At 66.9% G+C, this 22,218-nt stretch overlaps 2 protein-coding genes across 2 annotated transcripts; one reads left to right on the top strand and one right to left on the bottom strand.

Annotated features, from left to right (window-relative positions):
* Positions 1 to 1,167: 1,167 nt before the first annotated feature.
* On the bottom strand, positions 1,168 to 12,658 carry DCST2 (DC-STAMP domain containing 2). Its single transcript, XM_065420383.1, has 17 exons — positions 12,631 to 12,658; positions 12,118 to 12,547; positions 11,210 to 11,502; positions 10,719 to 10,889; positions 10,436 to 10,537; positions 8,857 to 9,051; positions 8,375 to 8,440; positions 7,613 to 7,826; positions 6,164 to 6,321; positions 5,883 to 6,047; positions 5,287 to 5,454; positions 4,839 to 4,939; positions 4,273 to 4,403; positions 3,218 to 3,345; positions 2,949 to 3,042; positions 1,836 to 2,096; positions 1,168 to 1,297 (listed from the first exon to the last, which is right to left on the bottom strand). Exons 1-17 carry the CDS (start codon positions 12,656 to 12,658, stop codon positions 1,168 to 1,170), a joined length of 2,835 nt encoding a protein of 944 aa, XP_065276455.1.
* DCST1 (DC-STAMP domain containing 1) lies at positions 12,657 to 21,686 on the top strand. Its single transcript, XM_065420382.1, has 16 exons — positions 12,657 to 12,693; positions 12,822 to 12,947; positions 13,340 to 13,414; positions 13,756 to 13,884; positions 15,344 to 15,483; positions 15,955 to 16,132; positions 16,303 to 16,446; positions 16,850 to 16,971; positions 17,381 to 17,538; positions 17,940 to 18,039; positions 18,253 to 18,348; positions 18,544 to 18,670; positions 19,767 to 19,883; positions 20,219 to 20,361; positions 20,742 to 20,855; positions 21,438 to 21,686. The coding sequence occupies exons 1-16, from the start codon at positions 12,657 to 12,659 to the stop codon at positions 21,684 to 21,686; spliced, it is 2,055 nt and encodes a 684-aa protein (XP_065276454.1).
* Positions 21,687 to 22,218: the final 532 nt, after the last annotated feature.

Raw genomic sequence — 22,218 nt, 5'->3', positions numbered from 1 at the left:
CAGGGCCCTGGGGGGTCACTTAGCGATGAGCTGGGAGGAGCTGTGCTGCCCCCCTCCCCCCTGCACATTTGCCAGCCCCTGGTTTTTAAAGCTGTATGTTTTTATTTCCCGGCTGGGCGCTGGGGGAGGAAAAGCGCTTAGTGCCCTGGGGCAGAGCTGGTGTCACCGAGCGCCCCCCTTCTTAGCCCCCCCCATTGTAAATAGCTTGTGGGCTAGAGCCCCCAGCTGTCCACTGCAGGGAAATGCAAATCTAGGGTGCCCTCTGCACCTCCATGCCTTAACTGAGGAGCCGCCCCCCCACCCCGACGGGCCTCACTTGCCCCTGCACTCCTTGCTGCTTTCTCCGGTTGCACTATGTGGGCAAGTTGGCCCAGGAAGGGGAGGGGGCCCAGACCCTCCTGCGGAGGCAGATGAGCCCCAGGGGCCACCCCAGAGCTGCGGCTTTCCTCCCCCGAGGGGCGTCTCTGCTGTTTGCACATTCCCGTCTGCCCTGGCAGCAGCGCCCCCCAGCCCCTGGAGCACCCGGGGAGTATTAGCCCCAAATCAGAGTTTATCTATATTTAAAGAGATGATGTAATATATTTCTCCCCCCTCCTAGCCCCCAGTACTGTCTGCTGTCATTGTCAGTCCTTTGCGGGGCAGGGGGCCTGGCCTGGCCTGGCTTTAAAGTGCCTTATGGTGAACTTGAAATCTCAGCTACTTGAACTTCTCTAGTGTAAAGAAACCAAACTACAACTAGAATCAGCGGGAGCTGGCCCAGGGTCGGGCCCCGCACGCGCTTTTCGGTTGCTGTTGTTATTTTTATTTTTTAAATGAAGGCTGCTTGATAATAAACGGAGAAGCAGGGACCCTGGGCGCTCCTGTCTGTGTGTGGCTGGCTGCCTGGGGGAGCAGGGCCTGGCCCCAGACCCCTGGCCCCTGCCTGTGCTGGGGATCCAGGGCTCCTGGCCTGCTCCTGGCCCTGGGGGTGGCCTGGGCTCTGCAGGGTCAAGAGCGCCCCCTGGTGGGGCAGGAGGTAAATGGGGGTTTCTAGGGTAACAGTAGCCCCTGGCCCCAGAGAGATGGGGGGATGCAGCCAGGCATTGGGGGGCAGGACCATCTGCCTGGTGCCCCCACCCGCACGGTGCATCTGTCTCCTTGGCACGGGCCCGGCTCCTGCTGCTTCCCTCACTGGCTGGGATCTGGGATCGTCTTCACTTCCTCCAGCTCCCCCGGCTCTGGGGGGCTGGGCCCCAGCAGGGCCCCTCCCTCCCCGTCACTGCCCTCGGGCTGGTCCTGGTAGCTGAAGTCCAGGTCGCTGCAGGGCAGAGAGAGGAGGCCCGTGAGATCAGTGCTGGCAGATGGGAGCCAGGTGCTGAAGGCCCTGCGCTCCCCTCCCATGCAATCCTGCTGGGCCCCGTGCACCTGCTCTCCCTCCTCCCCTCTCTGCTTCTTCCGGGGCTGGGAGCCCCCGCCCCACAGCCCTTCAGCCCCGCCCAGCGGCTGCCAACATTGTCTTTCGGAAATCCGGGCCGGGCCATGTGTGGGTGCCCGCAAGACCCCCTGCGTGAGGTCACAGGCCTCCCCAGCTCTGGCCCAGCTGCCCCCTAGGCGAAATCCCTCCTGACTTTCAGGCCGGGCTGTAGTGGCGGCGGGCGGGCGGGCAGGGGCCAGATTGCAGCGCCAGCCCCAGCGAGGCTGGAAACACGGGGGGAAAGGCAGCCTGGGCTGACGCAGTGTGGGGCAGGCAAGAGCCCTCCCCTAGAGCATAGGCCTCTTGGCTATCCCCTATGGGCCCTGGCACCTGGACCTGCCCCCCTTGGGCCTATGCCCCTGCCCCGTTCCCAGCCGCTCACCTGGAACTGTCGTCAGCCACTGCCATGGGGCTGGGCGTGCTGGCCCCAGTGCTGTCTCCACTCTCATCCTCCTCCAGCTGGGCCCAGACCCACGCAGCCAACTCCTGGGGCAGGCGCCGGCCGGAGCCCTGGCCCTGCACCGCCTGGCGGAGGCGCTGCCTCAGCAGCTGGCGCAGCCGGCGCCTCTGCTCCTGCTCCTGCCCCCGCAGCGCCCGCGTGGCATCCAGCCACAGCCCCACTGTCTCCTCGTCACTGGAGTCGCTGTGGGGACGAGGGCCAGGCTGAGGCAGGGGAGCCATCTCCTCCCGCTGGGCCCCTCGGCTCTCACCCGCCCACAGCCTGGACCCCCGCCCTGGGGGGAGCCAGCGATGCCAGCCTCCCTTTCCCATTCCCCAGCTGGCATGTTCCAAGCTGGAGCTCTAAACGACTGGCAGCAAACGGCCAGTGCCAGCCGTGGGGGGGGAGGGGGGCAGAAATAATGCACCAACCCCCCAATGCTACACGATTGGCCCCCACGCGCCGGAGAGCTGTAAATATAGAGGAGGTGGTGGGTTTTGGGGTGTTTTGATTTTTATTCCCTGCCCCGCCCCCGCGCTGTGTGGGACAATTAGTGTTTCCAGGGCTCTCGGATTCATTAAAGTGATTTTCCGCTTCCCCCCCATCAGTTCTGTACCCAGCCCCACCTCTGCTCCTCCTGTAGCTCCAGGGGCTCTTTACCCCCTTTCCCAGGCCTGGGGGGCTACACTGGGGTCCCCTCTCCCCATCCTAGGCTGGGCGTTGGGGAGGCAGAGGAGCCGGGGGGCTGGAGCAGAGCCAGCCTGAGATCCGATTTCTTCTGTCCCCCACCCCATGAGAAGGGAGGGGGCAAGAACACTGCCTGCCTCCTTCAGCAGCTGATTGGCTGCCCTGCCCAGGGAGGTGGGACGGTGGGGCAGGCAGCCAATGGGAGGGGAGATGTCATCCCTCCCCCGGGGCTTCTCGTGGCATTGCCACGCGAGCCGTGCCCATGATGCCCCTGCCCCCAGCTGATGCCAGCCCCCCTGCCGTGGGCTCTGTGCCCCATGGTGGGCACTGGGTGCTGGTGCCCCCAGGGCCCCTCCCACCCTCACTCACATCTCTTCATCCATGTCGCCCTGGTAGGCCAGGGGGGCCATGCAGATGGAGCAGACGTTGCTGAGCAGCTGGTAACATTCCCTGCAGTAGATCCCTGGGGAGGGGAGCAGGGCAGCGGGGGGGAGGGAGGAGCATCAGACTCAGCTCTGGCTGCCTGGGGGGGGGAGGTGTCACCCACCCACCCCTGTTCCCCCTCCAGCCCTGCCCTCTGCTGCCCCCTCAGTCCCAGGCTCCCCTCCCCTCGCTGTCACCTGCGCCCCGCTTCCTACCTCTGCAGCCGGGGGTGATGCAGGTGATGAAGTCCTGGCTGGCGGCCCCCCCGCTGATGCGCCCACAGCCCATGCAGTACTGCTGGTGGACGCCCATCCTCCGCGCCAACCAGGCGCACAGGGGCAACCTATGGGCACAGAGCCGGGGGGTCACTCACAGGAGGTGGGTCACTGGACATGCACAGTGGGGGGTTGCAGGGTGGGGTATAGGGGTTACCCGGGGGGGTCACTCACAGGAGGTGGGTCACTGGACATGCACAATAGGGAGTTGCACAGTGGGGGGTTGCAGGGTGGGGTATAGGGGTTACCCAGGGGGGTCACTCACAGGAGGTGGGTCACTGGACATGCACAATGGGGAGTTGCACAGTGGGGGGTTGCAGGGTGGGGTATAGGGGTTACCCGGGGGGGTCACTCACAGGAGGTGGGTCACTGGACATGCACAATGGGGAGTTGCACAGTGGGGGGTTGCAGGGTGGGGTATAGGGGTTACCCGGGGGGGGTCACTCACAGGAGGGGGGTTTACTGGGCATGCACAATGGGGAGTTGCACAGTGGGGGTTGCAGGGTGGGGTATGGGGGTGACCTGGGGGGTCACTCACAGGAGGGGGGTCACTGGGCTTGCACAGTGGGGGGTTGCAGGGTGGGGTATGGGGGTGACTCAACCTGCACCGGAGGGGAAATTGCACGGCAGGGCGATGGTGAGGGGGTCACGCAGTGTGCACAGAGGGGGTTACTCAGGGTGGGGGTCACATGACATGCACAGCGGCGGGGACAAGCCCTGGGATCTCAGAGGGGGTAACGCCACCCCTCGCACGAGTGGCTCAGGGGCGTGAGCTGCCCCATGGGCCCCCCCTCAGGTCTCCATATCTGCCAGTCAGGGGCCCTGGTGCTGCCCAGCCTCCTGGCTCCTTCCCCAGGGGTGAATGGGGCGAGCTGGCCGCCAGGGCCTGGGATGGGTCCCGTGAGCCCCACACATGGAAAGACCCAGGGGACGGTTCCACCCTGCCCAGGCACCTGGCTTGAGACCGGGGGGCTGGCCCGGGGGGGCTCCCTTACTTGGAGGCGAGGATGAGGAGCAGGTTGGTGTGGCCTTCGTCGGCCGCCCGCTGCCTCGTGGCCCGGAGCAGGGAGCTCGCCAGGCCCGTCCGCCGCGTCAGGATGGTGTTATAGAGGAAGCACGTCCGCTCCTAGGGCACAAAGGGGTGGACGCCGGGGGGGGTGGGGGGCTGGGGGTGAGCATTGGGGGGGCTGGGCCTGGGATAATCATAAGGGGGAGGGGCTGGGTGTGGGGCGGGGTGCTGGGTGTGGGGGGCATGTCAGCGGCACGGGGTGGGGCGGGGGTCTGGGTGTGGGGGCGTGTCAGCGGCATGGGGCGAGGGGCTGGGTGTGGGAGGGCATCAGCGGCACGGGGCTGGGTGTGGGGGGGCGTCAGAGGCACGGGGCAGGGGGCTGGGTGGGTGGGGCATGTCAGTGGCATGGGGCGGGGGGCTCAGTGGGGAGGGGGCAGGTCCATAGCAAGGGTCCATGTCCTGGCTGGGGGGGGAGGGATGGAGAGATTCCCATGCTGAGGGCCCAGGGAAGGGCCCGGGCCTACAGTCCCTCTGGTTAACGGGGGGTCTCACCTGCTCACGGGAGGGGTAATACGCGGCACAGATGACCCTGCGCAAGCGCCCCACGTAGCTGCCGAAGATAGCGATGAAGAAGCACACGCCGTACATGAGTCCTGTGAGCAGGAGGGGGCGCCAGTCACACGTAGGGGGCTGGGCACAGCGGGGGGGTGAGGGGCTGCTGGGGCACAGCAGGGGGGCACAATGTGGGGGCAAGGGGCTGCTGGGCGCAGTGGGGGGCATCTGCCAGCCACGCTGATGGAGGGGGGCTGAGGCTGACCCTGTGGGTGCAGCTCTCCCGTGCGGGCTGGTGAGCCGTAGGGCCGGGCACGCGGGGCCTTGCACACGCACTGACATGGGCACCCCCGGTACACACACGTGCACCTGGCTGTGCACCAGCCTGCTCAGACAGCGCGGGCAGTGACGGCTAGTGCCCGGGTGCCCCCCCGCCCCGGCAGGTCACCGATGAGCAGGTAGGTGCGGTAGTCCGGCTCAGCAGGGCGCAGGCGGCACCGGCGGGACAGGACGCTGACGTTGCCGCGCTGCAGGGAGTCGAACGCCGAGACCAGGTCACGGTAGATCTCGCCCGTGTAGCCCGTCCCATTCACACTGACGCTCATCACTACGGGGGCTGCGGGCAGATGGGCCAGGTTAGTGCAGGGCCGGGTGTGGGCAGGGAGTGGCTGCGGGCCCAGCGGCTGGTGGGGCCGGGTGTAGGTGGGGAGCGGCTGGGGGCCCGGTTTTTGGCAGGGCCGGGTGTGGGCGGGGAGCGGCTGGAGGCCCAGCGGCTGGCGGGGCCGGGTGTGGGCGGGGAGCGGCTGGGGGCCCGGTTTCTGGCAGGGCTGCGTGTGGGCGGGGAGCGGCTGGGGGCCCAGCGGCTGGCGGGGCCAGGTGTAGGTGGGTAGTGGCTGGGGGTCCGGTTTCTGGCAGGGCTGGGTTAGTGGCTGCGTGCCGCTCCCCAATGTGCCATCCCTGGGGCCAGCAGGGGCAGGTGGGCCTTGCTAAGGGGGCAGCCCCAAAGGGTAGCCGGGGGGGGCGGGGCTGGGCCGGGGGACTCACCCCTGGCGACGATCTCGCCATGCAGCTGGTAGCGGACCAGGTCGAGCAGCCAGAAGACCCCGTAGTCGAGGAGGATGAGGGCGAGGCCGAGGAGCACGTGGCGTAGGACGCCGGCCAGGGCCAGGCTGTAACCGAAGCGCTCCCGGCGCGACAGGAACGGGGAGCCTGGGCCAGGCAGGAGGGAGCCCCATTGAGAGCGGGTGGGAGCCGGGCGGGAGCAGCCCCCTCTGCCCAAGGCCCTGCCCCTCTGCTCCCCGCTCGGCCCTGCCGCAGCCCCTTACCTGGGCAGATGTACTTGGTGCTCTCCCGCGTGGAGAGGGGCAGCACCGTGGGCCTGCCCTGCCGCGCCCGCAGCACGTCCATGGCCAGGAAGCGCCCCGTGATGTAGATGTTGTCGAAGTCGTCGTCGTGCAGGTACCGTCTGCGATACAGCAGGGCCCTGCGGGGACACCAGGCTGAGGGGGGCACGGCACAGGGAGCGGTGGGGAACCAGGACTCGCTGGACGGGGAGTGGGGGCTGGTGGTTGGAGCAGGGGGCTGGGAGCCAGGACTCCTGGGTTCTCCCCCCAGCTCTGGGGGGCAGTGGGGTCTGGCGGTTGGAGCAGGGGGCTGGGAGCCAGGACTCCTGTGTTCTCCCCCCTGCTCTGGGGGGCAGTGGGGTCTGGCGGTTGGAGCAGGGGGCTGGGAGCCAGGACTCCTGTGTTCTCCCCCCTGCTCTGGGGGGCAGTGGGGTCTGGCGGTTGGAGCAGGGGGCTGGGAGCCAGGACTTCTGGGTTCTCCCCCCAGCTCTGGGGGGCAGTGGGGTCTGGCCGTTGGAGCAGGGGGCTGGGAGCCAGGACTCCTGTGTTCTCCCCCCTGCTCTGGGGGGCAGTGGGGTCTGGCGGTTGGAGCAGGGGGCTGGGAGCCAGGACTCCTGGGTTCTCCCCCCAACTCTGGGAGGGCAGTGGCGGCTGGTGGTTGGAGCAGGGGGCTGGGAGCCAGGACTCCTGGGTTCTACCCCCAGCTCTGGGAGGGCAGTGGCGGCTGGTGGTTGGAGCAGGGGGCTGGGAGCCAGGACTCCTGGGTTCTCCCCCCAGCTCTGGGGGGCAGTGGGGTCTGGCGGTTGGAGCAGGGGGCTGGGAGCCAGGACTCCTGGGTTCTCCCCCCAGCTCTGGGGGGCAGTGGGGTCTGGCGGTTGGAGCAGGGGGCTGGGAGCCAGGACTCCTGGGTTCTCCCCCCTGCTCTGGGGGGCAGTGGGGTCTGGCGGCTGGAGCAGGGGGCTGGGAGCCAGGACTCCTGGGTTCTCCCCCCAGCTCCGGGGGGCAGTGGGGTCTGGCGGTTGGAGCAGGGGGCTGGGAGCCAGGACTCCTGGGTTCTCCCCCCAGCTCTGGGAGGGCAGTGGCGGCTGGTGGTTGGAGCAGGGGGCTGGGAGCCAGGACTCCTGGGTTCTCCCCCCAGCTCTGGGAGGGCAGTGGCGGCTGGTGGTTGGAGCAGGGGGCTGGGAGCCAGGACTCCTGGGTTCTCCCCCCAGCTCTGGGAGGGCAGTGGCGGCTGGTGGTTGGAGCAGGGGGCTGGGAGCCAGGACTCCTGGGTTCTCCCCCCAGCTCTGGGGGGCAGTGGGGTCTGGCGGTTGGAGCAGGGGGCTGGGAGCCAGGACTCCTGGGTTCTCCCCCCTGCTCTGGGGGGCAGTGGGGTCTGGCGGTTGGAGCAGGGGGCTGGGAGCCCGGAGTCGGGCTCAGGGATGCACTCACTGCAGGTACAGGTAGAGGAGGATGCAGGTGGAGACGTGTGCGAAGAGGCCCAGCACCTCGCGGGCTGGCTGCAGCCGCAGGCCAACGGCCTCCATGATGTCCAGGGCCACTTGGGCCAGGCTCTTGGTGGAGTTGAGGCTGACGTCAAACTGGTGCACCGCCGAGATGTTGAACTCAAACTCCCTGCGCACGCGGCTCAGCACCTTCAGGACAGCTGGGGGGTCAGAGCCACGGGGGGGGGGTGAGAACTGGCGGTGGGCAGAGCCACGGGGGGGGGGTGAGAACTGGCAGTGGGCAGAGCCACGAGGGGGGGTGAAAACTGGGGGGTCAGAGCCACGGGGGGGGGGTGAAAACTGGGGGGGATCAGAGCCACGGGGGGGTGAAAACTGGGGGGGATCAGAGCCATGTGGGGTGAGTACTGGGGGGATCAGAGACAAGGGGGGTGAAAACTGGGGGGGCAGAGACACGGGGGGGGTGAGAGGTGGGGGGGGGTAAAGCCACAGGAGGGGTGAGGCCTGCGGGGCAGAGTGACTGCAGGTGGGGGAGACCCCAGTGGGCTGGAGGAGGGGGGAGACCTGGGGGAAGAGCAGGGGGGCTGAGGCCCGGGGCAAAAGGATGCTGGGCACTGCAGTGCTGCTGAGCACATGGCGGGGGGGGGGGGTTGCCCCTTCCCAGGGCTACACGGCAGTGCCTCCCCCAGCACATGGAGGGCTGCGTCCTGGGGACATGCCCCCCCACCCCGCTGCGGCCCCCGGCACTCACGGGCCACGACTCTCCTGCGCAGGAAGGGCTGCACGTACTGGGGGATGACGCAGAAGACCAGGAGCGCTGTGGGGAAAGTGGGAGGCTGCATGGGGGGAGCTGTGCCCAGGTGAGCTGGGGGGCTCCGTAGCCAGCCCCACACTCTGCGGTCTAGGGTCACCGGGTCCTGCCTCGGTGCCCGGGGCTGCACCCTCACGGTCCCTTCTAGCCCCACGTTGCTGGGATTCTATGATTGAGCATGGCCCCGCCCCCTGGAGATGTTGGTCCCGCCCCCTGGAGGGTACTCACTGTTGGCTCCGCCCCCTGGAGACACTCATACACCATTGTCCCCACCACAGTGTACTTACACACCATTGTCCCCGCCCAGGGAACTCACGCTTGGCCCCGCCCAAGGAACTCACGCTTGGCCCTGCCCCCAGGGAACTCTCCATTGGCCCTGCCCCCAGGGAACTCACCCTTGGCCCTGCCCCCAGGGAACTCACCATTGGCCAGGCCGCAGAGCGGCTTGAAGAGGAGGAGGATGTAGCAGAGGAAGAAGAGGGCGGGGATGACGCGCTCACACTCATCCTTGGCCGTGTCGAAGAGCCGCAGGCACTTGGTGTAGGGGGCGCCCAGGTCCTGGTTGCACACCTCGCCCACGTGCACCAGCCAGTACCACACGTTCCGCAGGGCCCGGGCTGTGGGGACGGCATGGCAGGGCACCCTGGGGCGGCAGGGCACCCTGGGGCAGCAGGGCAGGAGCCCGAGGGTGGGCGAGGTGGCCTAGGGACGATGGCCGTGAGTAAGGGGTCGCAAGACAGGGTACGAAGGCGGAATCCTGGGGCACAGGGGAGGGGGCATGACGACAGGGCTGTGGGGGGGATTGGGGCGTGAGGGCAGCGCCGTGGGGCACCATGTGGAGCACAGGAGATGGGCTTTGCTCCAAGCCACGGCTGGTGCCTACGTCCCCCGGCCCTAGGGAGCACACAGAACGGAAGCAGGGTGGGGCTGGCTGAAGGGTTGGCTGGAGGGGTGCGGGGACAGGTCAGGGGACTGGGGTTGGGGGCTGGCTGGGGGTAGTGAATGGGGTCCCAGACTGGAGGCTGGCATGGAGGAACAAGTTGAGGGTCACAGTTTGGGGGCTCGCTAGGGTGAGGGGTCAGATAGGCCGGAGGCTGGCAGAGGGGGTGGATCGGGGTTTTCGGTGGTGTGACGAAGTGGGACTGTTCTTAATGTTTCCTCTGAATACTGTGTGGGTGCCTCAGTTTCCCCTATGCATTTCTTAAGTCTCCAGTGTGCATAAATGGCTGACACTCTGTCTCCTAGCAACAAATGGCCAGGGCCTTTCCCCGCTTTGTTTTACTGCTCCCCAGTCACTTACTGCAAGAAGCGCCATTCACGGGGTGCAGTACATCCCACCTCTCCCACCAGTTGTCACGGAATCCCCGGGAACAGGGTCTAAAACAGAGCTTGTAGATCCCTCCGCCGGGTCCATTCTGGGGCCCAGCGAGCCAGACACCCCCGTCTGCCCTCACTCCCCGTCCCCAGGCACCTCCAAACTGAAACCCCCTCCAGCCCCTCCTTCTCTGGGCTTTGTCTCTTTCCCGGGCCAGGAAGTCACCTGATCTCTTTGTTCACCTTTAGCTATTTCCTTGCAAGGGGGAAGGACCCTGGCCATTTGTTGCCAGGATACAGAGTGTCGGCCATTTATGCGCACTGGAGACTTAAGCAATGCAGGGGGGAAACTGAGGCACCCACACAGTATTCAGAGGAAACATTAAGAACAGTCCCACTTCATCACAGGTGGCTGAGGGGGTGGGGTCAGATGGGGCAGGGTGGGACAGGTGGGGGGTTATGGCTGGGGGAAGGGGGCAGGACGCATGCTGAGTTGACCTGGGTGGGGCTGGCTGGGGGCAGGTGGAGCAGGTGGGGGGCTGGCCAGGGGGCAGGTGGAGCAGGTGGGGGGCTGGCCAGGGGGCGGGTGGAGCAGGCCGCAGGCTGAGCTGACCCAGGCTGTGGGGGGCCAGCAGGAGGCGGTCGCTGTCGGTGCCGTGTCCCGGCTGCCCCCCCCCCTCCACTCACCAACGTGCCGCACGGAGTCCATGACGGAGCGGAAGAACTTGCGGACGCGGTCGCCCACCACCTTGGCCTTCTGGGCGATGGCCTTGATCCTGGTCAGTGCGCCTGGGGGCGGGACACGGTGAGCACCCAGGAAACAGCCCCCCCACAAGGGCTCCCCCCGCTGCTCCCCACATGGGGCGCCCCCCAGCACCCTCCACGGGATACCCCAATACCCTGAAACACCTAGCCCTCCCCCCAGCTTCCACAATGGATCCCTCCCTGCCCCCCTTGCCCCCCCTCTCACTGAGCAGCGGCTCCCTGGCTCTCTGCAGCAGCTCGGCCGTCTGGTTGAGGGTGAGCTCGGCTCCACAGGACACGGACTGGGCCGCCCGGGCGAAGTTCCGCAGGATGTTGGTGCAGGGCCCCTGCATGGCCATGCCCAGCGCCACCAGCAGCAGCATGTGCTTCCCCTGCTCTGCAGGGGGCGGCAGTCACCCCACGGCGTCAGTAGGGCAGGCAGGGCAGGGTCTGGGGGGGATGCAGGGTGCCACGGGGGGCAGACTGGGAGCTGGGCGCTGGGGGAGGGTGTGGGGCGAGTGGCACCAGGACAGCTGTCCCCACTTCTGCCCACTCCCTGTGGCCGCTCGCGGTGTGCCAGGCAGGGGCACGGCTGGTATATTGGGCTGGGGCCAGGGGACCCCAGGGGGCATGAGGGTGACGCCGGGTGATCCCAGCACTGGGTTTCGGCCCAGTGGGATCGGGGGGGGGGGGGCGGGGCTGGCGGGGGGCACTTACTGGAGAAGACGTGGGGCAGCATGAGCAGGACGGTAACGCGCACCTTGCTGGAGAAGGCCATGCCCAGCCCCAGGCCGGCGCCCAGGCTGGCGGTGGACACCAGGCAGTACCAGACGTTGTAACTCTCCGCGAAGAGCACCAGGGCACCGTAGAGGCTGGCCAGGGTCATGCCCAGGGCGAAGCCGCCTGCGCTGCGCACCACGCCCCGCACGGGGCTCTCCCCCGCCAGCCTTGGCCCCCCACTGCCCTTCCTGCTCCTGGGCCGCGGGCCCTGCTTTGACGTGCCCAGGGCCCTGCGGAGAGCTGAGACAAGCCCCATGGAGCTGGCGCTGGTGGGGGGGGACCCCCCAATCCTCCACTTCGCCCCACGGAATGGGGCCCGGGGCTGCGGAGAGACGAGGCATCACTGGGACCCAGACACCTCCAGACCCGGCCCCTCTCCCCACCCCTCCTCAGCCTCCTCCCCGCCCCACCCCCAGCCTGCTTGGCTCTCTCCTGCTCCAGGTGCCCGCTACGTGCCCGGCTCTCAGCACGCCTGGGTGGGCATGGGTCTGGCTCCTGCCTGCTCAGCCTGTGGGGGGCGTTGAGCTCGGCTGGTCCGGGGGGGCTGTGTGATGCACAGATCAACTGGGCCCCGCTGCGGACGAGGCTGGGGCCGGCCCATGCGGATCTGGGGTGGTAGAACCCAGCTGGCCCTGGCCCCCACCAGCTAGTGGGGGACCTTGTTTCTCCTTCTTACCAGCCCAGTCTGTGGGGCTCTGCGTTCGAGTCTGGCCTGGGGCAGGTGGCACACGCCAAGGGGCCACGGCAGCGGGGTGTGTGGGGATGGGGGCAGCTGTGCAGTGGTGCGGGGACCCGGTGTCCCACTCCTGGAGAGTCACAGGCACCGGGGCCCGGTCAGGTCTCACTCGGGCAGGATTCCATGGCGGGCGTCGCTGCCCGTTGCCGGGATACGGGGCACTGGCGGGCGCAGGGAGCCCCAGGCGTCGCTGCCCGTTGCCGGGATACGGGGCACTGGCGGGCGCAGGGAGCCCCAGGCGTCGCTGCCCGTTGCCGGGATACGGGGCACTGGCGGGCGCAGGGAGCCCCAGGCGTCGCTGCCCGTTGCCGGGATACGGGGCACTGGCGGGCGCAGGGAGCCCCAGGCGTCGCTGCCCGTTGCCGGGATACGGGGCACTGGAGGGCGCAGGGAGCCCCAGGCGTCGCTGCCCGTTGCCGGGATACGGGGCACTGGCGGGCGCAGGGAGCCCCAGGCGTCGCTGCCCGTTGCCGGGATACGGGGCACTGGCGGGCGCAGGGAGCCCCAGGCGTCGCTGCCCGTTGCCGGGATACGGGGCACTGGCGGGCGCAGGGAGCCCCAGGCGTTGCTGCCCGTTGCCGGGATACGGGGCACTGGCGGGCGCAGGGAGCCCTGGAGCCACAGCGGAGGGAGGAGAGCACAGGTGGCATGGGGAGACCAAGGCGGCAGAAACCGCCGAATACGAGTGAGACCCACCCTCAGGGATCCTGGCCTGGGCCCCAGCCCCTTGAATCCCAGCGCCCTGTTACTGGCGGGGCAGCCCCCCATGGCGCCCTGGGGAAACCCGGCATTAACCCCTGTCTCTCCCCACAGCCCTGAAGCGAGCCGTGCTCGGCCTGCTGCCCGCCTGCTGTGCCCGCTTCCTCTGGAGCCAGCCCGACCAGTTCTGCCTCAGCAAGTTCTTCCTGGGCGCAGGCGTTGGAGGCTTCCTGGCCCTGGGTGAGTCCAGCCGGGACTTGTAGGCGGGTTGGGGAGGCCTTTGGGGTCCCTGCTGTGGGGGGGGGGGTAAAACGGAGGGGCTGCTTGGGAGCCTGTGATGGGGGCCAGTAATGCCAGGGCATTGGTGACAACAGGGATGTTGGGGTGTCTGGGGGCACTGGGGTATCGGGGGGATATTGGGGTGGGGGGTCACCCCAGTTTAGCTACATCAGCCTCCAACCCCATTTTGTTAAAGCGGTGCCATTGCCTTGCGCTGCCCAGGCTGCGGCCTTCCTGGGCATGGCACAGCTGGGGGGCGGGGCGTGTGTGGGGCCGGAGGGAGGGATGTGTGGGCAGGGAAGGGCCCGAGGGGCTCAGGGTGGCTCCCACATTCCAGCTTCTTGGCTGTCCAGGCCTCTCCCAGCTCCTCATCTTCCCCATGAGCCTCGACGAGGGTCACAAGATTGAGCTGATGTACGGGCTGGCAGGTGGGTGCCCAGGGGGTCGGTGCCCACTGGTGGGTAGGTGCCCATGGTGGGGGGGCAGTGCCCCATGGTGGGTGGGTGCCCAGGGGGTCAGTGCCCCATGGTGGGTCGGTGCCCAGGGGGTCAGTGCCCCATGGTGGGTGGTGCCCCATGGTAGGGGGGGCAGTGCCCCATGGTGGGGAGGTGCCCATGGTGGGTGGGTGCCCCATGGTGGGGAGGTGCCCAGGGCAGGGCTGTTTGTGTTTCCTGTGGTGGGGGGGTGCCTTGTGGGCCTGACTGGTGCCCAGCTGGGCCGCAGGCTGTGGGGAGAAGCCACCAGCTCTCTCAGCCCCTCTCCCCTGCAGGTGTCAGTGCCCTGGGCTGGGGCATCTCCCCGCACTTCCGCTGCGCCAGCCTCCTGGTCGCCCCCAAGTTCCTGGGCAAGGAGGGGCGGCTCTACCTGCTCACCTATGTCCTGGCTGCCGTCTATGACGGTAAGGAGACAGGCCAAGGCTGGAGATAGGTGGGCGCGGGGCCCCCTCACTGGGCACCTGGTGTGACCCCCCCCCCACTGGGTACCAGGTGTGACCCCTCCCTCCCCACTGCGCCCTCACTGGGCACCTGGGGGTGACCTCCCCCCCCGACTATAACGATGCTGCCTCTGGCAGGACACAACTGAGTGTATCAATTCAGGACAAATTGCTTAGAGCAGGGCAGTCACAGCCCAAAGCTGAGGTCCTTTACACACCAAACCAGCCAGACAAAGAGGACTTCGGTCTCACCCCACTGGCGAACCAGACGTCACACAAGCAAATCCCTCAGACACTCCAGTTTCCCAGTATCCCCACCAGCGCCACTCGTTACGGGGATGAATGATTATGAAAACCAACACCCCAGTAAAAGAAAAAAGGTTCCCCCGATCCCAAAGGACCAAGCCCCAGACCCAGGTCAATATACAAATCAGCTCTTACCCACAAATCACGCGGTTGCCAATCCTTTACAATCTCAAATCTAAAGGTTTATTCATAAAAAGAAAGAATTATAGATGAGAGCTAGAATTGGTTACATGGAATCAATTCCATACAGTAATGGCCAAGTTCTTGGTTCAGGCTTGTAGCCGGGATGGGATAAGCTGCAGGTTCAAATCAAGTCTCTGGAACATCCCCAGCTGGGATGGGTCCTTCAGTCCTTAGTTCAGAGCTTCAGTGTAGCAAAGTCCCTCCAGAGGCAAGAAGCAGGATTGAAGACAAGATGGAGGAGCTGCAGCAGCTTTTTATAGTCTCTTGCCATGTGACTTCTCTTACTTTGTTCAAAAGACAAGCTGCCCAGCACATGGCCTGGAAAACCTCCGAGTTCTGTCCATGGGCAGGTCCCTGCATGTCTTGCTGAGTCACCAGGTGTATCTGCTTCTCTCAGTGGGTCGGTTGTGTGTGTAGCTGACGGTCCGTAATGGGCCATCGAGCAGGCTAGGCAAAGCTGACACCAACTTGTCTGGGGTGTCACCCAGAAGCACAGCACGGAGTTGGAAATACAGACAGTCTAGAGCCGATACTTATAACTTTAAATACAAAAAGATCCATGCACCCAGATAGCATCATCATACCCAGCAAACCAGAACCTTGTCTTAGACACTTTACTTGATCTCCTTTGTACAAGATTTGGTGCCACTACAGGACCTTGGTTGCAACCATGATCTATATGGTCCCAGTTTGTGTCAATAATATCACCCCCCTCCTCACTGCGCCCTCACCAGGTACCTGGTGTGACACCCCCACCCCCAGCCACTGCACCCTCACTCGGGGTATGGCAAGGGGGGGGGTTGAGTTTTTCACCCCATTTCAGCAGGGGGCTGCCAGGTGGTTCTGGCGCAGGGTGGGGGCTGCCAGGTGGTTCTGGCCCCAGGCCTTCCCCTGGCGCCGGGGGCTGTGACCTGGCCGCATGGCCCATCCCCAGGCCCCATCGCCAACATGCGGCACAACCTGGACGAGGTGATCCGCTCCATGGGCTGCACCGTGGAGCTGCAGATCAACCACAGCCGGCAGATCTGGAGGGTGTCCACGGCCCCCCTGCGCGCCGTGCTGCGCGACATGGTGGTGAGGAGCAGGGAGCCTGGGCAGGAGACCGGCTGGGATGGGCAATGAGGAGCTCGGGCCAGGGCGGGCACAGTGTGTGTGGTGGAGGGAGCATGGGGGATTGAGGGGGGAGGCCTGGAGCACTGGGGAGCCTGGTTGGGAGGGGGGCAAAGACACCAGGATGGCGGGGAGCCCAGCTGGGGGGGCGCACGGACACCGAGGAGCCTGGCGGGGGGGCGCAGGGACACCGGGGAGCCTGGTGGGGGGCGCACGGACACCGGGGAGCCTGGCGGGGGGGGGGGGCGGCACAGGGATACCAGGGAGCCCGGCTGGGGCGGGCAGATGAGCTGGGCAGTTGAGGACAGGCACTGGGGTAAGGGCAGTGGGGCAGGAGCTGCACTGGGTGGTGGTTCCTGGGGGTCCCCCACTCAGCCCAGGGTGGGGTCCCCCCCATCGGCAGACCCCCCCCGTGAGCACCTTTTCCCCCAGCAGAAGGGCGGGCAGACCCTCAATGCGGAGACCCGGAACGTCTCGCAGGCGTTCGCGGGGCTGAACGAGCAGGTGGCCAGCGAGGCGGGGTACGGCGTGAGGCGCCCGCGCCAGGCACAGGGGCACCGCGCCCCCAGCACACAGCAGCTGTACGAGCAGAAAACCAAACTGCGCTGCAAATGTGAGTGTGCCCAGGCTGCGCGGGAGTGGGGGGCACAGTGCCAGGCGGGCTGTGGGGGGCCGGGGGCCGAGGCAGGGCTGCGGCTCCGCTCGCTCTGTGGGGCCGAGCCGGGGGCTGCGCTGGGCTGTGGCGAGAGGCTCCAGTGACCTGCTTTCCCCCCCCGCCCCCAGACGTGATTGATGAGGCGATCGGGCGTTGCCAGGCCTGGTTCGACGCCAAGCACAAGGCCTGTCTGCGGCGCGTTGCGGTGCCCCTCATCAGCCACCTGCTCTGCCTGCCCATGAAGTTCAAGTTCCTCTGCCACATGGTGCAGGGTGAGTCTTTGGGGAGACCCTGGGCTGGGGGCAGCGGTGGGGGAGGGGAAGGGGCCAGAGGGTGACCCCACGGTGGAGGAGCTGGGAGCCCCGGGCTGGGGGGAGCAGGGCTGCTGCGTGTCCAGGTCCAGGGACGTGGGCGGTGGGAAGGACTAGGCCTGCTGCAGAGGGTGAGAGACCCTCGTTCCATCGCCCCCCCCCCCTCACGCTGGGACCCTCTCCCATCTGGGGCCCCGGTGCTGCCAGACCCCGGCAGAGCATCCAGCTCTGAGCCCAGAAGAGCCAGGAAGCCCGCCCACACCTTTAGCGGCCCTGAGGGACAGGTGGGGCTGTGCCCACGACGGGGGACAGGTGGGGGGCTCCCCACTCCATGCAGCTCACTTCACCCCCCCCCCCCCCCCAGTGATGCACGCCTGGTGCAGGGACAAGATCCCCGTGGAGGGCAACTTCGGCCAAACCTACGACAAGGTGAACGGCTCCGTGGCCGGTATCAGCCAGGACTTCAGCGCCCAGCTGGTCGTCAAGGTGTGAACGCCCTGCCCCCGAAGTAACGTCCGCCCTTCCCCCTGCCCCTGATGTAACGCCCACCCTTCCCCCATCCCTAGGGTGTGACGCCCGCCCTTCCCCCTGCCCCCGATGTAACGCCTGCCCTTCCCCCTGCCCCTGATGTAACGCCCGCCCTTCCCCCATCCCTAGGGTGTGACACCCACCCCTCCCCCCAAGATGTGACACCCACCACCTCCCACATCACTCTAGGGCAGAACGAGTGCCCCCCCCGGGGTGTGAGCCTGACCTTTCCCCCCGGCCAGGCCCCAATGGTGCAGAAAGCCCCCCCTGTACAAAGTGCCCCCGGAGGTGAGATGCCCAGCGCCCACGCCTGCTGGGGCCCTGGGGAGGGCTGCACGCCCCCGCTGACTGGCTCTCTGCCCCCCAGCACGAGGCCCAGGACACGCTGGTGGGCGTGAACGTGTCCCGGGAGCGGCTCACCGAGGAGGTGACCTCGCACGTGCGTCAGCAGAGCGTGCGGCTGGGCCAGGCCATCTCCGTGCTGCGCCTGCTGCTCTCCTGCACCTTCCTCTTCGTCTTCATCTCGTGAGCTCGGCCGCCGGCCCGCGGGGGGCAGGGGACGGGCTCCATTCCCTTGCACGGGATGGCACCGAGCCCCCACTCCCACATGCCCTGGGGGGATGTTATGGGACGCAGCACGGCCTAGGGGGTAGAGCACAGCCTGGGGCTCTGGAGACTGGGTGGCCTGGGGCAAGTCCTGTTACAACTCCATGCCTCAGTTTCCCCATGTGTAAAACGGAGACCGGGATCCTGACTTTGTAAAGCCCGTTGCGACCTGTGGACGAGCTGTGTGCAGACTGGGATGAGGCCTCCCCTGGCAGCAAGGGGTGGGGCCCTGTGCCCCATGTGCCTGTCTGGCAGTGCCCAGCATGGGGGGGGTTGGCCCAGCGGGGCCCCAGGTCTCAGCTCCCTCACTCGTCTCCCAGCGCTTTCTCCTACACGAACCACTACAACCACGACATCCGCTTCGACAACCTCTACGTCACCACCTACTTCCGCCAGCTCGACGCCCGGCGCTGGAAGCAGGTGAGGGCACCTGGCCTGGCTCGGGGAGGGCATGGGGAGCCGCGGGCTGGGGATCGGAGGGCTCGGGGATGGGGTCTAAGGCAGACAGTCCACAAATTGCCCTGCCCCCTGTTGCCATTCCAGGCGAGTGCCCCGGCCGGGAGGTGGGGTGAGGGCCCTCGGGAGGGGCAGGCCCTGGGTGCCAGCCCGTGGTGCTCTGCTTTGTCTCTCCAGAAGAAGCGTACGTTGCTGCCCCTGCGCCGGGCCGAGGTCTCCGGCGTGATCTTCCCCTGCAGGCCAGCCGTGCAGCCGCCCGAGCTGAAGAGCCTGGTGAGTGGGGGCCGGGGGCCACCCTGGCACAGGCTGTTCCTGGCTGCCTGGCGGCGTCACCCCTGTGGGAGCCCTGGCGGCTGGCGCTGACCGAGCATCGCACAGTGTGCTTTGGGGGAGCACTGGGCTGGGAGCAGGGGATGTTTGCTTGGCCGAGGGGCCCGGGGGAGGCTGTAACGCTCTCCTCCCCCTCAGACGCTGGAGCTGCTGGAGTGCATCCCCCCGCTGCTCTTCCTGCTGCTGGCCTGGGGCCTCGACCATGTGCTCTACACCATGTTCAGCGTTATCCGGCACCACTCCTTTGTGCAGTACTCCTTCCGCAGTGAGTGCCTGGCACGGGCAGCCGCCCCCCCCCCCCCCCCCCATGGCACCGTCCCCAGGGACAGACACAGCTCCCCCGCCCCATGGAACCATCCCCAGAGGGGGCAGCCGCCCCCCCCCCATGGCACCGTCCCCAGGGACAGACACAGCTCCCCCGCCCCATGGGACCATCCCCAGAGGGGGCAGTGCCCCCAGCCCCATGGCACCGTCCCCAGGGACAGACACAGCTCCCCCGCCCCATGGAACCATCCCCAGAGGGGGCAGTGCCCCCAGCCCCATGGCACCGTCCCCAGGGACAGGCTGTCACCGAGTGTGGGGGAGTCCGGGCCCTGCACCCCCACTTCCTGCAATTCACCGTGACTCTCAGCCAGCCAGTAAAGCAGCAGGTTTATTTAGATGACAGGAACACAGTCCCAAGCAGAGCTTGTAGGTACAACCAGGACCCCTCAGCCAGGTCCCAGTCTGGGGGGCAGGGAGCTTAGATCCCATCCTTGGGGTTCCCTTCGTTTTCCCAGACCGCTCCAAACGAACCCCCCTCCAGCCGTCTCCCCCAGCCTTCCCTCGGCTCCTCCAGCCTTTGTCCAGTTTCCCAGGCAAAGGTGTCACCTGGTCCCATCCCCCTCCCAGCTCAGGTTACAGGCTCAGGTATCGTCCCTCAAGTGAAGTCACCCCTGCTCTCCCATCCCCCATGCAGACAGTCCCAGTAAAACTCCCCTGCGACATCCCCAGGTCAGTCCGCCCCGCTCCCTGCTCCGTCACACAGGCAAAGCTCCCCAGCCCCACGGCACCGTTCCAAGAGGGGGCAGTGCCCCCAGCCCCACGGCACCGTCCTCAGGGACAGGCACAGCTCCCCAGCTCCACGGCACCGTCCCCAGAGGGGGCAGTGCCCCCAGCCCCATGGCACCATCTCTGGATGATGGCCTCCCTCCAGCAGCAGCAAGTGCCTTTCACGTCTGGTAGGGGGCACCGGCACTCCAGCCCCACAGGCAGGGCTCGCCAACTCCCCTCCCTGCCTTCCCTAGGCCTCTACAACCCCCCACCTGTGCGTGTGTCCCAGGGTCCCCCTCCCCATGACCCTGACTCTCTGCCCACTGCAGGCAGCCACCACCTGGAGGTGCGGGTCGGGGGCCGCTCCCTGCTGGCCCGGCTGCTCCGAAGCACCATCGGCGCCTTGAACACGTCCTCCGAGATGGCGCTGGAATCGACTAACCTGGGTGAGGGTGGGGGAGATGGACACCCCTCCCCCACATGGAGGGTGCCCACCCCCCAGGCATAGGGATCCTGAGGGCGCAGGCTCCCGTGGCCTGGCCCATCTCTGCCCATCCGGGGGGCTGCTGCCCAGGCCAAGCCCAGCCGCTCTCCAGACCCTTGGGCCCTGCTCACTCCCTGTAGATATTCCCCCTTCCCTCTGGAAATTCACTGGGGTCAGCCCGAGCGAGACCCCAGGGCAGCGCCCTCTCCCCTTCTCGGAGCTCCGGCTGCTTGGGGCGGGTTGACGAGGGGAACACGGAGCCGAGGCCTCACCCTGTCTGTCTGTCCGGCCCCGCAGCCTGCCTGCCGCAGCCCCAAGCCATGACGCAGAGCGACTACCTGGCCAGCTGTCTGCCTCTGGGGGCCCTGGTGCTGCTGTGTCTGGGGCAGGTGTATGCCCACCGCCTGCGCCGCGTCATTGCTGCCTTCTATTTCCCCAAGGTGAGCCCCCCACCCCCCACTGACCCCTAATCCTGCCCCTGAGACCCCAGTGACCCCTCCCCCACCCCCGAGTCCCCCCCACTGACCTGAGACCCCCCCGTGACTCCTCCCTCCCCTCTATCCCCAACAACTCCCTGACCCTCCAACGCTTCCCCTCTTCCTCCATCTCCCCTCTGGTCCCTCCACACGCCCTCCCTCCTGTCTCTGTTAATGGGGCCCAGGTAGATTCCAGCCAGGGCCCCCTGCCTGGGCTGGGGGCTGACCCTGCTCTCCCCACACTCCTGGGGGTGGGGTCACCCCCAGATCCCAGGGGAGTGGAGCTGGGGGAGGGGCTCTGCCTCCTTGCCCCCACGGCCCCTCAGGCTCTCCCCTCCGGCCAGCGGGAGAAGAAGCGGGTTCTCTTCCTGTACAACGAGCTGCTACGCAAGCGCCAGGCCTTCGTCCGGCTGCAGAGGAGACGCATCGCCCGGCATGCCCGGCGGCACCAGGCCTTCGTGAGTGCAGGCGTCGGGCTGGGCTGGGCGGGGCACGGGGATGGCGAGGGGCAGGGGAGGGCCCTGCAGCCCCCACGTACGTACACACCTCTGCACGCCCAGGGCAACACGCGCCTCTGGGCACCTGTGGAGACAGCAGCCACACTCACGCCAGATGGTGCGAGCCATCGCACACCCCTTTGCACAATTGTGCACATGCTCACACATGCATGGGGGAGCCATTGTACACACCCTCTGCACACCTGTGCACACACTCGCCCATCTGTGGGAGATGTTCCACGCCCGTTGCCACAGGTGGACGGCCACCCCTCCCCGCACAGCCCTCCCCAGCTTGTGTTATTCTGCTCCTCCCCCACTCTGTCTGCTGTCCCAAATTCCAGGGCAGGGCTTCCCCTGCTCTGTCCAAGTCCCATCACGGGCTCTGGCTCCCACTCTGACCCCACAGCCAGGACAAGACCCCGGCCTGGGCTGCGGGGGAGGATGCCAAGCAAAAGCCCCAGGGAAACGGCCTTTCCCAGTCCCTGGGGAGAAGGACCCACTGCCCATGCCCGCCTAGAACCCCTGGTCTTGTCCCTGCTGCAGGAGAAGCCCCTGCTGGAGCGTTTCTACCTCTGGTGCCCACTTCTGCGCCGCTGCCTGCGCCGGTACTGCGTGCTGTGCGGCTCGCCCGAGAGCCGCACCTCCCAGCCGTGCCCGACGCCCACCTGCGGCACCATCTACTGCCGGCCCTGCTGGAGGGACATGGGGCAGGTCTGCTTCGCCTGCAGCCCCGGCCACGCGCCCCTGTCTGGAGACAGCAGCAGCGAGGAGCAGATGCCCTACGCGGACTGAGGCGTGGGGGGCCAGCGGGAGGTTCCTCCCCAGGATGGGGCTCCTGGCTCATTAAACAGACGCTGCTCTTGGCCTTGGTGGCTGTCTCCTGTCCCCCTCTAGCAGCTGGGGCACAGTCAGGATAACAGCCTGCTGCTCCTGCTGGCAGCCTGTGGTCGGGGCAGTCCCGGGGAGCTGGTGTTTGCAGAGCAGGGGCTGATCCTCAACTCTCCCCTCCCATCTTTGGTCCCCCCCATTTCCCCAGGCCCCCCCGCCAATGCCTGTGACCCAGCGAGAGCAGCTGGGAGCCAGCACCACTAAGGCCAGAAAAAAGAACAGGAGGACTTGTGGCACCTTAGAGACTAACAAATTTATTTGAGCATAAGCTTTCGTGGGCTACAGCCCACTTCATCGGCTGCATAGAATGGAACATATAGTGAGGAGATACTGTATATATACATACAGAGAAGATGTCATACCAGCTCTAAGAGGCTAATTAATTAAGATGACCTATATCAGCAGGAAAAAACCTTTTGTAGTGATGATCAAGATG

The sequence above is a fragment of the Emys orbicularis genome, chromosome 20 (genome assembly GCF_028017835.1).
Source record: "Emys orbicularis isolate rEmyOrb1 chromosome 20, rEmyOrb1.hap1, whole genome shotgun sequence".
In the NCBI taxonomy this organism is placed as follows: Eukaryota; Metazoa; Chordata; order Testudines; family Emydidae; genus Emys; species Emys orbicularis.
Note: the sequence above shows the minus strand (reverse complement) of the source record. Positions and strands in the feature narration are given on the sequence as shown.